The following is a 15489-nucleotide window of genomic DNA, read 5'->3' on the forward strand; positions in this document are numbered from 1 at the left end:
CTCTAGCACAGGAAAGTGCATACAAGTTCAAGTGCATGCTTTTAAAATGAAAAAGTATCGGTATCGGTATCGATATCGGCGATACTGGCCCTGTATTTACTTGGTATCGGATCGATACCGAAATTTGCAGTATCGCCCACCACTGCACTCCCATGCGCGGTAAAATTAAGTCATGTGACACGTTTTAAACACGCATGCTATGTAGACTTCAGCTTTACTAAATTTTTTTATTTATTATAAATAACAAAACATTTATACGTTTGAAGATAGTAATGTTGTTTTATTGACATTTATTAAATAGGATTATAATTAGGAGTTGTATTCATTCATTTTTAATGGTATATAAAATGCATTGTTGATCGTATTAGATACTATATCGTATTGAATAATATAGCCTTTTTGCATAACAAAAAAAGGAAAAGAAGAAAATATTACTATTACGAAAGCTTGGTTTATGAATACTAATTTGGCATGACATAATAAATATCCATGAGCTAAGACTGGCTATTTTGAAATGAAGTGAATGAAATGAGCCATGAAATAAGAAATAATCTTGCATTAAGGATTCAAAAACAGAAGCACTGGATGCATTATATTTATTACACAGTGTAACAATACAATCAAGTATAATATTCTCAAATAAAGACAGAAAATAGCAGATGCAAAATTCTTGACCTGATCTACAGGTTTACAAAATCAGTGAACCTAAACTAATTAATAATAAATCTCACTCTAATAAATACAAAGCATCAACTTCAACATGTTCATCTACTACAACTATATATAATCCACAGTGTTATTTATTTTGGCTTCTTTAGATTGAAAGGCATCTGGATTTGGTGCAGCTGATCGTCCGGCTCCTCTGTGAATGTAGATGATGCACAGAAAACTGAAGACGATTTAAAGCTCTGATTTTGCTGGATTCTGCTCATTGGTTCAAAGAAATGTCTACATCCCTACACTTTAAACTAAACCCAGATTTTGTAGATAAGATCCCCAACAGCAGACAGACAGATTCTCATAACGGCACCTGTAGTGATCAGATCCCTGTTTAAGGCACTAAATGTACAGCATTATGTGAAACATATCACAGTATTGCAAAGGTGCATCTTTAACAATAGCAGCAGCATGAAACAGCAGAACACTTACAAACAAACTCATGAAACCATTAATAAATCATTTAAACCAGTCATAAAGTCTCCATCCTAACAAACTGCACTGCACTGCAAACTAAGACACACACATCTAAGTTAGGCCTTGTTTTAGTGTTGCTTTGTGTGTGTGTGTGAATCAATGCAGACTTGTGTAAACTCCTCCACTATAGTGTTAAGCAAAACGTCACGAAAGACTCAAAATACAATGAAAAAAGCACAGTGAATCTCATGTCCAGGTCATATTTCATACCGGAATCAAAAGGAGGGAATGAGAAAATTTGCTTAAGAAAATGAAGACTATATTTTTTTTCAAGTGTGGCATTATTTTTATGACATTTAAGCAATTTTCCAAGCTAATTCTTCATGACCTGGACTGTTCTGTACGAGATTCACCTTTATATGAAATCCCAGATACTTCTGAATATTAACGTACCTCTTGACAGTGTCATCTGCCTCATGCAGAAATCTGAAATGCTTTACAGTAGTTTATGATTGTCATGCAGCATGAGCCAAAAGCTTGTGTCCCTTCTAAATGAATACATTCACTTGTATCGTATCAGGGGAATAGCCCTGATGATTTGGTGTAGTGTCTTGGGTTTTATTCTTATTCTTTATTCTAAATCAGATTTACAGATGAAGAGTTCAGACGCAAAAGCCTCTAAGTGCCATCTGAAATTTTCTTCTAGAATGATCATTTTTATCAAGCTGGTATATTTAAGTTCAGTAAATTCATTTAAATGGCAATGAAAATGACCTATTAATTGTCATTTAAGTGAAATTACTGAACTTAAATATACGAGCTTGATAAAAATGATCATTCTAGAGGCTTTTGCATCTGAACTCTTCAGATTTTCTAAATAAAACAGTCGAGACATAAACTTGGATTTCAAGAGTGCAAGTTCTACATGCAGAAACGGGCTTTGTATGACCTTTGATTTGAAGATTAGTGTTTAAATAGGCTATATCATTGTGTTTCAGTAGAGGGCATCTTTGAAGCGCAGCATGCGGAAGGCCTCCTTCACGGACCCCTCCATGTCTTCAGAGATCGGTTCATCAGCCGCTACTCCCAGAACGCCGCTCTCCCACACGTCATCTTTAATCTTCCGCTTGGTCAGAATCACGGGCTCCGTCTCGCCTAATTCTGCATGCTGTCGTCCGTCCGGTCCAGTCAGGATGAGGTAACAGGCGTGGCGACCTTTCTCCAACAGCGTTGCTAAACAAACGCAGAGAGATGCTTATTATTTTAACAAACCTGACTTACAAAATATTGCAATTTAAAGGAGCTATTTCAGCTGTTTTGCAGACTTTAACCCAGCACATTTTCACCCATCAAAGAAACGTCAGCAAATCCAAATGCATAAAACTTTACATTAAAAGTACAGTAGCGAAAACCATAAACAAATATAGCTGTAAGCAGTGATTAAGGGGATTAGCACCACAGAGGCAGAATGAGGAGCTGAAAATTGAGACCAACTGCAAATACTTTTAAATTTGGAGATGATTTTAAGCAAAATGGTTGAAAACCCTTTAATACAATCACTTGTAATGTGACATAATTGTTTTTTACTTTTGACCATCATGTGGAGCTGACAACAAATTGATCTGGTGTGGTCAGTGACAATTACACACATAAAGGCCCTTGCACAGTGAGTCCGAAATTCGCGTCAGAAATTTCCGCACGTTATGTCAATCACACTTGCACACTGCCTCCGAAACTTTAGTCCGTCAAAAAATCCGTAACAAGCATTTGAACAATTTTGAAAGTGTTTTGACAATTTAGAGCCACAGAATGACGGATACAAAAAAACGCATGCGAAAATGTCGGATTCAGTGTGCAAGGACCTTAAAAGTTTGGTGTCAATATGTCAAAAATTATATACGATTCGTCTATCGACACGGAATCCACTTTTTGCCGACATAGTCTGAAGGTGATCTGACTCGAATTTGGTGCAAATCAGACAAACAGTGTTGGAGTGAGAAAAAGTAGTTTAAAAAAGATCAAATGGCCGCCAGGAAGCGCGTTCATTTTGGCAAGCTCTTCGTCGAATTCGTTCATGTGTTATTTTTCATTTATGAAGATGATCTGGTTAATGTTTTTCATTAGAATGGAAGCAACAGTCTAAGAGGAGTTCAAAAAAGTAGTTTGTTCCGGGAAATTGAAAATGGTGGGAAATTTTTCATGATGGAAAATTATGAGGTAATAAAAATCAAATCATCTTGAGTCTAAGAATGAGAGGAAAAAAATATTTTTGTCAAAAAGTTATTAACCCAAATGTAAGTGAAATTGTGGACAGTTGGTGGCGCTAGAGGGAATGAGGTAGAGACTCCAAAATTGCTGTGGTTAATGTTCAGACTATCCTCTATCCGTGTGCCAAATTTCATAACTTTTTACCATACTGTTTATGGGCTACCTACCATAGACTTCAATAGCAGAAGAAGAAGAACACTAACGGATACAGTAAGAGCCTGATGTTTGGCCTCTAATAAAGAGTTGCAAGAAACCTTGACTAACATTATAAGATATAAATGTTCAAAATAATAAATAAGATAAGAAATACCCTTAAAAGAGACGATGTTCTGTGCAGAATTCCTTCTTTCAAGCAGCAGTTGTGAGTGTCGAGGATGCAGCAGGAATGATGACTGCATCTGAATATCAAATACAAACACATCAGTGTCTTATTCCTGTAGTTATGTGTGTGTGTGTGTGTGTTACGCTCTTACTGTCTGGTTGCTGTGACCCTGTCCCCAAAGCATGAACACTGACAATGTGTTTAGCGTGCGGACAGACGCCGGACGAGGACTCGGACTCCAGAACGACAGATTGAGCTTCCACAGGACGTCTCCAGAGTTTCCGCTGAGAACCAGAACCTAAAACATATATAAACAAGTCTCTATAACACTTTAGTTTAGTGTCCGGTTCTCACTGTTAACTAGCTGCTTATTAGCATGCATATTACTGGAATATTGTCTGTTTATTAGCACATATTAATGCCTTTATTCTGCATGAACATATTCTACATCCCTAAATCACCCAATTCCTTAACTTAAAGGGGAACTCCGGTCAATTTTAACATTGAGCTCATTTTTTTGTACATTTGGAGTGCTGTCAATACAGAGAACAACGACAAAATTGGTGTTGCCTACACCGAGTTATTCTATTTTTTAAATTTGCACCCTGTTGACTTCAATGGGGCAAGTACTAAACCTGCTTTTAGCCTCTTAACATCCTTCATATGTCATTACAAGTGCACAGAAAATGTGAGTGATTCCTTCAGAGTGAACACGAGTGGATCTGACTGCAGTAGATGTAAAAGATATGTATAAAAATTATGTTATTTAAGCCAGCGCAAATACCTGTTTACATCCTGTTTTTCGGTTGAAGTCCAAAGTAGTCGATTGCCGAGTTCACGCACGTGATCATAGGTAACTAAACCTATACGCGTGAACTCGGCAATCGATTACTTTGGACTTCAACCAAAAAACAGGATGTAAACAAAGGTATTTGCGCTGGCTTAAATAACATCATTTTTATACATATCTTTCACTCAGAAGGAATCACTCACATTACCTGTGCACTTGTAATGACATATGAAGGATGTTAAGAGGCTAAAAGCAGGTTTAGTACTTGCCCCATTGAAGTCAACAGGGTGCAAATTTAAAAAATAGAATAACTCGGTGTAGGCAACACCAATTTTGTCGTTGTTCTCTGTATTGACAGCACTCCAAATGTACAAAAAAATGAGCTCAATGTTAAAATTGACCGGAGTTCTCCTTTAACATCTCCCTCACTCACTATTAATAAGCAGTAATTAGGAGTTTATTGAGGCAAAAGTTGTAGTTAGTGAGAATTAGACCCTTATCAAAAGTGTGACCAAAGTCACTTATGTTCACCAAAGCTGCATTTATTTGATCAAAAATACAGCAAAAACAGAAATATTGTGAAATATTTTTACAATTTAAAATAGTTTATGTGAATATATATTAAAATCTAATTAATTCCTGTGATCAAAGCTGAATGTTCAGCATCATTACTCCAGTCTTCAGTGTCACATGATCCTTCAGAAATCATTCTGATATGATGATTTGCTGCTCAAGAAACATTTATGGTTTATGAACAAAACAGTTGTTCTGCTACATATTTTTGTAGAAACCATGATACGTTGTATTCAGGATTATTTGAGCAACAGAACAGGAAAAAACTTTTTATTTGAAATGGAAATCTTTAGTAACTTTATAAATGCTACTGTCGCTTTTGCTGGAAAAAAGTATGATTTCTTTTAAAAAAAATCTTACTGACCCCAAACTTTTGAATAGTAGTGTCCAAGTTTTTTTTGTTGATATATGATTAAAACAAGGGAAACAGGGTAAAAGGCATATTCTATTACTAATACTCTACACTCATACACCTCAAATTATTATTATTAATACCAATTTGGTTACTCACTCTTTTGGTGTCATTGCCAATGTCTTCCTCGATCATTATGTCTGGAATTCCATCTTTGTCGAATTGGCCAAATGTGGGCGCACTAGAAAAACACACACAGGAATGCATTAGTGTAGAGTAAAATGCAGCTTCCAGTGTTTTGTGTAGCTTGGACTGGTTACCGCACTTGAGCAGAGCGCTGGTGTTGGTGGTCCACGCGATCTTCAGTTTGTCTGTGTATAGCAGAGACACGCTGGAGTCCGTTTGGACCAGCAGTGATGGAGAAACACTGCCTTGAACAACCGACACACGCCTCAGGGAATCAGACCTGCAGACAGGCGATCAGAAGAACCCATAAAACAATGACGAGTGGAGAAAACAAAGAGAGTGAAGAAGTTTGAGCCGACAACGCTTATTACTGATAGAGTGAGATTAATCCAGTTTGAGCATCTGATCTTTCCTCCCAGCTTTTCTCTTTCTTCAGCGCAGACTTCAGACCAGCCCGAGCTGCCAGATGTTGCACACACACCGCGTAGAGCCCTGAGTCTGTGGACAGAGACAGAAACTGTTGAGTTCAGAGGAATATAAAGGAGAAACAGTAAAGAAGAGATGCTAGAAGCAGCGACACACCTGTAAGTAACAGCAGGTATGGAGCTTCACTGGCCGTTTTGAACGGTAGATGACCAAAAACCCCATTGACATCCACATCCACCCGTGAGCCGATCTGATCACCTGACTTCCCTGAGAAAAACACCAGCTCGGTCTAAAGGAGGAAGAGATTACCATAATCAAAATCATCACAAAACATTCAGAACAGGTGAGCAATATAATGTTTGTTGTGTGTGTGTGTGATGGGTCGATCATGACTCATTTTGAACTAATCTTTAACATGACTCGGGAACTAAGAGTTGCCTTATGCTGGGTACACACCAAAAGATTTTTTACATCTTATAATATTTTCAAAATGTGATAGACCACAAACATGGGGACAAAAAATCCTAGATTTAAGCGTTTTGCTCCTTTAGTGTGTGTGGTGTGCCATGATGTAACAAAGACAGCACACAACACACGAACAGATTTTCAACCAGAGTCTCGACTGTGAACACAGGAAATCTCGCAAAATCTCGCGAGACTTCAGAATAAGCATGGCGGACGATATGCAGGAAGAAATTGCGATAGTGTTTGGAAAGATTTTCACAGAAAATTCACGTGAAAAAAAAAAACATTGTACCCAACATTATATAACCTTTTATACAGAAATATATTCATTCTTTATTGTCTTTATTTATTCTTTATTGGATTTATTGTCTCTTTAGAAAAAGTTATTTAATCCCTCTATAGAACCTCACTTAACCCTTAACACTCAGTGTGTGTGTGAGATCGACCGTGTCATCCATCATCTCGCTTTCTGACTGGATATTGTTTTGTTTTATATGATAATCTCCAGAATGTGCGCACGTTTGTCCCCACACATCAGGATTTCTGATCGTAAATATTAAACATGTTGAATATTTACGATTCGCGATGGGGGCGGCTCCGACGTTCTTCCGAGCAGGTTCGGACACTCTTAACACACCTCACACCAAGGGAAAATCTGATAAGATAATCTGTTGAACCATCAAGATAATCGGGACATAGCTAGGATTGTCGGAAGGGGGGAAATCAGCCCAAAATCAGCCCGACTATCTTTTGGTGTGTACCCAGCATTAGAGAGTGCTTTGTTTGTTTTGCTGAACACGTTCTGTACAGGAAACAGAACTCATTAGTTCTAACCCTAACCCTAACCTCCTGAGTCTTCAGATGTGAGTCGTTCGCTCTTTCGTCATTTGACGTGAAGGCCGTATTGGAGACAAAAATTAATGAATAATTCCCAACCTTCCTGACAAACAAGCGTGTAGTAAGTTTCTTTTTTATTCTTACAGTTGTGATGCATTTATAATCTCAAATTTCTTACAATTTATAAACTTGTGAATTTCTGTCATGATGGTTCTTTTCCATAACTCCTGATGAAGGAACGACTCGGTACCCAGAGACTCGGGAGGTGAACTAAATCAGTGGTTTTCAAACTGTGGGTCGCGACCCACTTGTGGGTCGCACAGTGAGAAAAGGTGGGTCGCACAAAGGCACTTAGCTGCAGCTAAATTTACGTTACAATGAGTGAAACAAAACCAGTCCGATTAATGACCAAACGACTCTTAAGTGAGTTTTAGCGCCCGCCAAAGTGAATTTTTGTCCCGCCAAAATCTTATTTGATCGGTGAGTAATTAGATGAACTGCTGCGCTTGTCACAGTGCATGTTTAACTGAAAGAACGTCGAGCAGAGAGAGAGAGACTCGGTCGCGCGCGCGCTCTCTCTCTCTCTCTCTCTTCGGAGCCAGGCGAAAGTGAAACAAGACTTCACCGTCTCCAAACTAAGCGCTGTCTTGCTCTCTCTCTCCCTCGCACATATTAATCAAAATAAATCAACATGGTGGTAAAAGGTCGGAAGTCCAAAGTTTCATGTGGAGCATTCTGAGATTTTTTTTTTCTGAATTACTGCTGGGTGTGAATTGTGCTAAATAAGTTGCCTTATCTTCTCTGAAAAGCGTCCCAGACATTCAGCTGACATAAAACAACACTTTAATTAAACGAAAAAAAAAAAAAAACTATCCAGTGATGAAATGTTTTCTGTGTTGACACAAATCTTGGATGTCCATGTCCTAACTGCTGGGATAATCACACAACGCGCACATGCACACGTCCAATTCGCGAACGAATGACTCCTTTGAACCGATTCATTTTAATGAATGGTTAAAACAACTGATCTTTCCAACAGTGAACTCAGGAGACGTCTGAATCGGTGTATAATCAGTAACACTTTACAATAAGGTTCTATTTATTACATAAATTACATAAAAAGTACAGTTTGCTTACTCAAGCTTAAGCTTTAAAATAAATAAAACCCCTTGTTTTTTTTGAAAAGCATATGAAATTTTTCCACACAGTGCTATCAAGAATCGATAAGAGAATCGTTAAAGAATCGGATCGATAATCAGAATCGTCAGTGGCATTATTATTATTGATAAAATCTTATCATTTCCCATCCCTATGTGAAGACGGAAAAAATTATAATCAAACATTAAAGAACATTCATGTTTTTTTTTAAGTTTTTTTTAAGAATTAAAAGTTTAAAATATTTTGCTAACATGAGGTCTTGTCACTGTCAGTCTTTTTACATCAGTGCAAAACTAGGGTATACAGATTAAGACCATCAGCATGCATTGATTAATCCCATGGCAAGTAGCAAAAAAAAAAAAATGTGCGACCAAATCATGCTGGTGCGACCAACTGAGAAAGTTGGTAGCACCAGTGCAAGTGGGTCTTGAGATTGATTATACTTGTCTAGGTGGGTCCTCGAATGAAAAAGTTTGGGAACCCCTGAACTAAATCATTTCCAGTAGACTTAATAGATTCAGCCAATAGGGATGCAACGAAATGACAATGCTACTCGGATCGGGAGGAGAGTTGAACTAAGCCCCAGCTAAGCAATGAATTAATTATATCTGTTTTTCGTAGTTTGGCATTGGCTGCATATTATTATAAATGTGATCACGGTTTGCGTAAGTTGGTGTGTTGGGGAATTTGGCCATTAACATGTAACATTTCAATTACATTCTGCTGAAAATGAACGACTTGGTGAAAAAAGATTTGTTCATTTTGCTTAACAAAACTCAAAAATCCGAGGCAGTAAAATTATCCACACTTCCCATCACTAGTGTGTGTGTGTGTGTGTGTGTGTGTGTGTTTGTGTACCGGTATGGGTGTGATTGATGGTGCTTCAGGATTATATGAAAGCACAGCAAAGTCGTCTGCTCCGTCAGCATTCAGATCCATAACGCTGATCAGCGGGAGATTTCCATCCGTCACAGAAGAGCGCGACTGCTGCCACATGATCTCACCTGAGGGAAACAAAACATCGAAATGTTTACAAATGCAGTTTTGGACAAGAAGTATTGTGTTACTATGGCACTGAAAGATTACCATATTCATACACTACTACTGTTCAAACGTTTGGGCTCAGATAGTTTAAAAAAAAAAAATTATACTTTTATTCAGCAAGGGCGCATGTAAAGACAGTAAAGCCATTTATAATGTTACAAAAGATTTCTATGACAAATAATAATTCTAATCATCAAAAAATCCACAGCACAACTGATAATTATCAGAAATGTTTCTTGATCATCAAATCCTCATATCAGAATGATTTCTGAAGGATCATGTGACACTGAAGACTGGAGTAATGATGCTGAAAATTCAGCTTTGATCACAGGAATAAATTACGCTTTACAATATTTAAAATTTGTAATAATATGTTACAATATTACGTTTTTTACTGTATTTTTGATAAAATAAAAGCAGCTTTGGTGAGCAGAAGAGGCTTCTTTCAAAACATTACAAAATCTTATCGACCCCAAACTTGTGAACAGTAGTGTTTGCCATAATATTGGTCCTGGTTCAAATACATATGTCCTGATCTCTGTGTAATGAAATCCTGTACCGGACTTTTTGTCGATTGCCGTGAGATTGTCTGCGTGAGCAACCAGACATCCTGATCCTTTACTTCCGAGCCCCTTCACGCCACACTCCACCCAATCAAACTCAGCAGCTAAAGGGCTTTTCCAAAGTGTCTTCCCATCAGTACCATCAAGAGCCGTTAAAACCATACAGGGGATTGATAAATCTGAAAAAACAAACCATTACTTATGATTAGCATAATACACAATAGTCCCTTGTTACGATTTTCAGTGAATAATGACTTAAATTTGGGTCTGTTCCTCACATAAAACTACACAAGCTACAACTGAACTGCTTTTAACATTTATTTTTGGTAACACTTTATTTTACAGAGTCCTTTTTACATGTGTTACATGTACTTACCGCAGTAATAACAGTAAATGATGCATAATTACATGCAACTAACCCTCAACCAAACCCTAATCCTACCCTAACATGTAGTTGCTTAATATTACTCAGTACTTAAATATATAATTACACTGTAACAATAACACATTAAAATAAAGTGTAACCTTATTTTTCTTATATAATAGATTCGTCTGTATTCCACAGAAGAAAAGCAACAGCAAGCGGGTTCGTGCATGTGTGTTTCAGCTTACTTCGACTCAAGCATGTGTTGCGCCTCTCATCAGCATCCTTGTACATTAAGAACACATCCAAGACATTGTCTCCATTGGCGTCCTCAACAGCCAGGAAATTATACGTGGCTGTAGGAGAGAAACACACTCAGGATCCAATCAGAAATACAGAAACACTCCTGTGGTCAAATTGAGTTTTTTTTCCATTTACGACGTATTGCGAAAATCAAGTCTTTTCTCTCTGCAAAAAGATAATTAATTTATTAGTTTGATCTCGTCTAGACTACTGTAACTCTTTATACTATTATACTAATGCGTTCACAGATTGTCCAAAATGCTTCTGCGAGGCTGTTGACAGGCAGACGAAGATTCGATCACGCCCGTTCTCCTCTCGTTAAACTAGCTACCTGTTAAAGGGGTGGTGTAATGCCCTTTTCACAAGATGTAAAATAAGTCTCTGATGTCCCCAGAGTGTGTGTGTGAAGTTTTAGCTCAAAATACCCCACAGATATTTTTATAAAGCATGTTAAAGTTGTCACTTTTTGAGGGTGAGCAAAAATGCCTCGTTTTGTGTCCGTTCCTTTAAATGCAAATGAGCTGCTGCTCCCGGCACAGGGGGGCGGAGCTTCAACAGCTTGCACTCACACACACATGCACTGGAAATTTCAAAAACTTTTAGCCTTTTATGTTCAAACCGGAGTCAGACAATGATGGAGAGACTCAAGAAGAAGTGACAACATTTCTAAATGGTTAGTTGATGAATTTCTGTAGCTGATGTGTAGTTATCTTCTAGTCATTGATTAGCATATTCTGTCTTGATAATCTATAAATCGTGTTCAGGGGGCGGGGTTTATGTAAATTCTAGGGTTGGTGATGTCATGAATGTGGTGTAGTCTCTACCAGCCGTTTGTTGTAGTCCTTAAAAAGTGATTTCTTTAAAAGAAAATATCTCCCTTTGCTTTGAACTTTGAGCGTCGTAACTTTGCAGATGTTGTTTATGCTCAAACAGCAACATTACACACTAACTAAAGTTAGAAAAGTCAAATCATTATTAACCACCCCTTTAAATTTAGAATTCTAATTTTTGTTTTTAAATCTCTACATAATCAATCACCGTCTTATCATTCGGATGCAATTTCCATCCGTAAACCAAACAGGTCCTTGAGATCCTGTACTCTTGTTCTGCTTTTTATTCCTAGAACGAGGATCCACCGCAGAGGCGATCGAGTCTTTGGAATAACTCACAAACTTCGCTTAAAAATGCTTCATCTCTACCAAGTTTTAAGTATTTGCTTAAAAACACCTTTTATTAATAGCTTTCAACCAGGTATAATGTCTGTATTCGGTTGTGTTGTGTTCTTTTGTATTTGTAATGTATTGTATCAGAGTTTAGTTGTATTGTACAGCACTTTGTGTCAACCTTGAGCTGCATTGAAAGTGCTTTATAAAGAAAGAAAGAAAAGAAAGTTACTCCTGTAGTTTTGAGGGTGTTCACCTGCGGCGGGGAACGTGTGGTTCCAGGTGGGCCGGTATTGCGGTCGCACGGGGCAGGGGAGGATGAATGAAAAGGCGAAGACCACCACCAGGCACACGAAGAGCGAGAGGAGGAACGCTGCTGTGCGCCAGCCTGTCATGCGGGAAAATCCCAGCTTTCCTGCACAGCCTTTCTCCTTAGACACGCTCCCTTCTGCCTCTCCACCCTTCAGAGGCTCCGCTTCAAAACCTCGAGCTGATGCATCTGCCATTTCACTCCAGAGAACGCCTCACCACTGCAAGACAGAGGCAGGACGGTGAGACATAATCATCTGGTGATTACCCCAAAAAATTATCACGTATTTTATAGTCTGAGAACAATACGAGAGAGCGTGGAGTGATACAGCAGAGTTACACCTGGGTCAACAATTATAGAATTTATAGTTAAACAAAAATATTTGACCTAATCTTGTATTCTAGAATACTGTGTGATACATTTACATAAACCCATTTAATCCATCAAATGTGTATTTTTGGTTTTCATTCTAATTACCATTTTGTGTTTGTGTTTGTATCTATATTATGTGTGTATGCACGTCTGTGTGTGTATGTATACACTCACCTAAAAGATTATTAGGAACACCATACTAATACTGTGTTTAACCCCCTTCCGCCTTTAGAACTGCCTTAATTCTGCGTGGCATTGATTCAACAAGGTGCTGAAAGCATTCTTTAGAAATGTTGGCCCATATTGATAGGATAGCATCTTGCAGTTGATGGAGATTTGTGGGATGCACATCCAGGGCATGAAGCTCCCGTTCCACCACATCCCAAAGATGCTCTATTGGGTTGAGATCTGGTGACTGTAGGGGCCATTTTAGTACAGTGAACTCATTGTCATGTTCAAGAGACCAATTTGAAATGATTCGAGCTTTGTGACATGGTGCATTATCCTGCTGGAAGTAGCCATCAGAGGATGGGTACATGGTGGTCATAAAGGGATGGACATGGTCAGAAACAATGCTCAGGTAGGCTGTGGCATTTAAACGATGCCCAATTGGCACTAAGGGGCCTAAAGTGTGCCAAGAAAACATCCCCCACACCATTACACCACCACCACCAGCCTGCACAGTGGTAACAAGGCATGATGGATCCATGTTCTCATTCTGTTTACGCCAAATTCTGACTCTACCATCTGAATGTCTCAACAGAAATCGAGACTCATCAGACCAGGCAACATTTTTCCAGTCTTCAACTGTCCAATTTTGGTGAGCTTGTGCAAATTGTAGCCTCTTTTTCCTATTTGTAGTGGAGATGAGTGGTACCCGGTGGGGTCTTCTGCTGTTGTAGCCCATCCGCCTCAAGGTTGTGCGTGTTGTGGCTTCACAAATGCTTTGCTGCATACCTCGGTTGTAACGAGTGGTTATTTCAGTCAAAGTTGCTCTTCTATCAGCTTGAATCAGTCGGCCCATCCTCCTCTGACCTCTAGCATCAACAAGGCATTTTCGCCCACAGGACTGCCGCATACTGGATGTTTTTCCCTTTTCACACCATTCTTTGTAAACCCTAGAAATGGTTGTGCGTGAAAATCCCAGTAACTGAGCAGATTGTGAAATACTCAGACCGGCCCGTCTGGCACCAATAACCATGCCACGCTCAAAATTGCTTAAATCACCTTTCTTTCCCATTCTGACATTCAGTTTGGAGTTCAGGAGATTGTCTTGACCAGGACCACACCCCTAAATGCATTGAAGCAACTGCCATGTGATTGGTTGATTAGATAATTGCATTAATGAGAAATTGAACAGGTGTTCCTAATAATCCTTTAGGTGAGTGTATATAGACACATACACATATATACATATATGTACCCAAACATATATTTTATAAACAAACGTTAATGTTAGAAGTGATTAATCGATTTGACAGCACTAGTTCTAATCTTGAAATCAAGTTTAATGCTGCAGATAAATGTCTACACGTCTACTTAAGCCCAAAATGTTATTTTAAATGATCTGTAAAATCTTAAAATGGCATTTTTATTGTAATACGACATCATAATCACATAATTTAGACTGAAAAATATACATTTAATAGAAAATGTATTTATAATTTAATACATAATTTTTATGTGACTGCTACAGTCATATTAATTTCATACGGCACATTCAGTCTTTCTATTCTTTACCTACATCTAAAACACAAATGTTTTTAATTCACTGAAATTACACTTAATTACATAGGTTTAAAAAAGAAAGAGAGTTTGCATTGGTTTCAAATCAGATTCAGGCCATTAGTTTGAGTCAAAATACGTAAAAGAACACAAATCATCAAAGTGATTCACAGTATTTTAAAACATCAAGGAAAGAAAGGAAGGCTAACTACTTCTTCTAGTTCATGGATCCCTCCTACCTGAATCCAACCCTGTAAGTTCAGTGATCGGTCAGAACATCACAGTCTACTGCATCCAAGGCCAACTCATCTCAACTCTTCTCACACACAACAAACCCTGCTTCTCTTCCTATCCAGAGTGTTCTGTGTCAGACAGAAGCTGTTGTTAACACAAACCCCTCTGTCATCCAACAAACTAACACCCCCTTCCTGGAAAACACTGGACCACACACACACACACACACACACACACACACACACACACACTATAATCACTTACTGTAATACACAAACACAACATCATCTTGTGTAATTCACAGATATAAAGGCTTTTATATGTAAATTATGAATTTAAAAGCACATAAAATAGACAACTAACTCGTTTAACCTTCATTAACTAAAATACAAGGTGTCAAGCAGAAACAGACATCAACTCGAGGTTAGAAGATTTGATACGTTTGTCTTAAATGTAACTCTTTCGCCTTTAATTAGCCCGCTTTACTTGTTGACCGAATAGAAACCAAGTATGAATTTGGAAAGACACACTTTTGTCTGATCAAAACAAACCTGGTGAATGACAGATAACGCTTCTCTTCTAGGTGAGCTTTGGTTTTGACAACGACATTTCCGCGTACGGCAACTCGGCTGGGACAAAAAAAAGCGATTTTATTCCAATGGTTTTTTATTGGCTCTCATTTGCTTGAATGACAAAGAAACAAATGTCATATGAAATTACCTCCTTTTTATAAAAGAAAATTATAGTATTATTAGTATAACAGTATTGTTAATTGTACACGTTACTCAGAAATGAAACAACTTCTATTGTGTTACGCGTGTTTTTAAATGTATTAATAAAATAAGTTTTAAATAAATTAATTTAAACGTTTATTTGAAATGGGTCTTTGTAATTGCTGAT

The 15489-nt window shown here is 37.9% G+C and overlaps 1 protein-coding gene and 1 gene segment (V, D, J or C); both read right to left on the reverse strand.

Annotated features, from left to right (window-relative positions):
- Window positions 1–15489, reverse strand: part of LOC308682903 (Ig kappa chain V region 4135-like) — a 1009768-nt gene that overhangs the window by 755835 nt on the left and 238444 nt on the right.
- fam234a (family with sequence similarity 234 member A) lies at window positions 582–15235 on the reverse strand. 3 transcript variants are annotated; one of them, XM_081353179.1, is made up of 13 exons: window positions 15141–15235; window positions 14595–14793; window positions 12205–12478; window positions 10731–10838; window positions 10115–10297; window positions 9370–9515; window positions 6208–6340; window positions 5997–6123; window positions 5765–5905; window positions 5599–5680; window positions 3876–4022; window positions 3713–3800; window positions 582–2367 (listed from the first exon to the last, which is right to left on the reverse strand). In XM_081353179.1, exons 3-13 carry the CDS (start codon window positions 12452–12454, stop codon window positions 2129–2131), a joined length of 1644 nt encoding a protein of 547 aa, XP_081209305.1. In that variant the 5' UTR covers window positions 12455–12478; window positions 14595–14793; window positions 15141–15235; the 3' UTR covers window positions 582–2128. The 3 variants fall into 3 exon arrangements, with proteins under 3 accessions (XP_081209305.1, XP_081209307.1, XP_081209306.1); XM_081353181.1 differs by having other exon boundaries at window positions 14595–14717; window positions 15141–15208; XM_081353180.1 differs by lacking the exon at window positions 14595–14793 and having other exon boundaries at window positions 15141–15216.

The sequence above is a fragment of the Scardinius erythrophthalmus genome (assembly GCF_964197995.2).
Source record: "Scardinius erythrophthalmus genome assembly, chromosome: 22".
In the NCBI taxonomy this organism is placed as follows: Eukaryota; Metazoa; Chordata; class Actinopteri; order Cypriniformes; family Leuciscidae; genus Scardinius; species Scardinius erythrophthalmus.

Coding starts and splice junctions, on each gene's coding strand:
- fam234a (XM_081353179.1), bottom strand. CDS start 12,454: ATGGCAGATGCATCAGCTCGAGGTTTTGAAGCGGAGCCTCTGAAGGGT. Junction 6,341..9,369: donor CATCAATCACACCCATACCG/GTACACAAACAC, acceptor TTCCTCCTTTAG/ACCGAGCTGGTGTTTTTCTC. Junction 5,681..5,764: donor AACACCAGCGCTCTGCTCAA/GTGCGGTAACCA, acceptor GTGTTTTTCTAG/TGCGCCCACATTTGGCCAAT.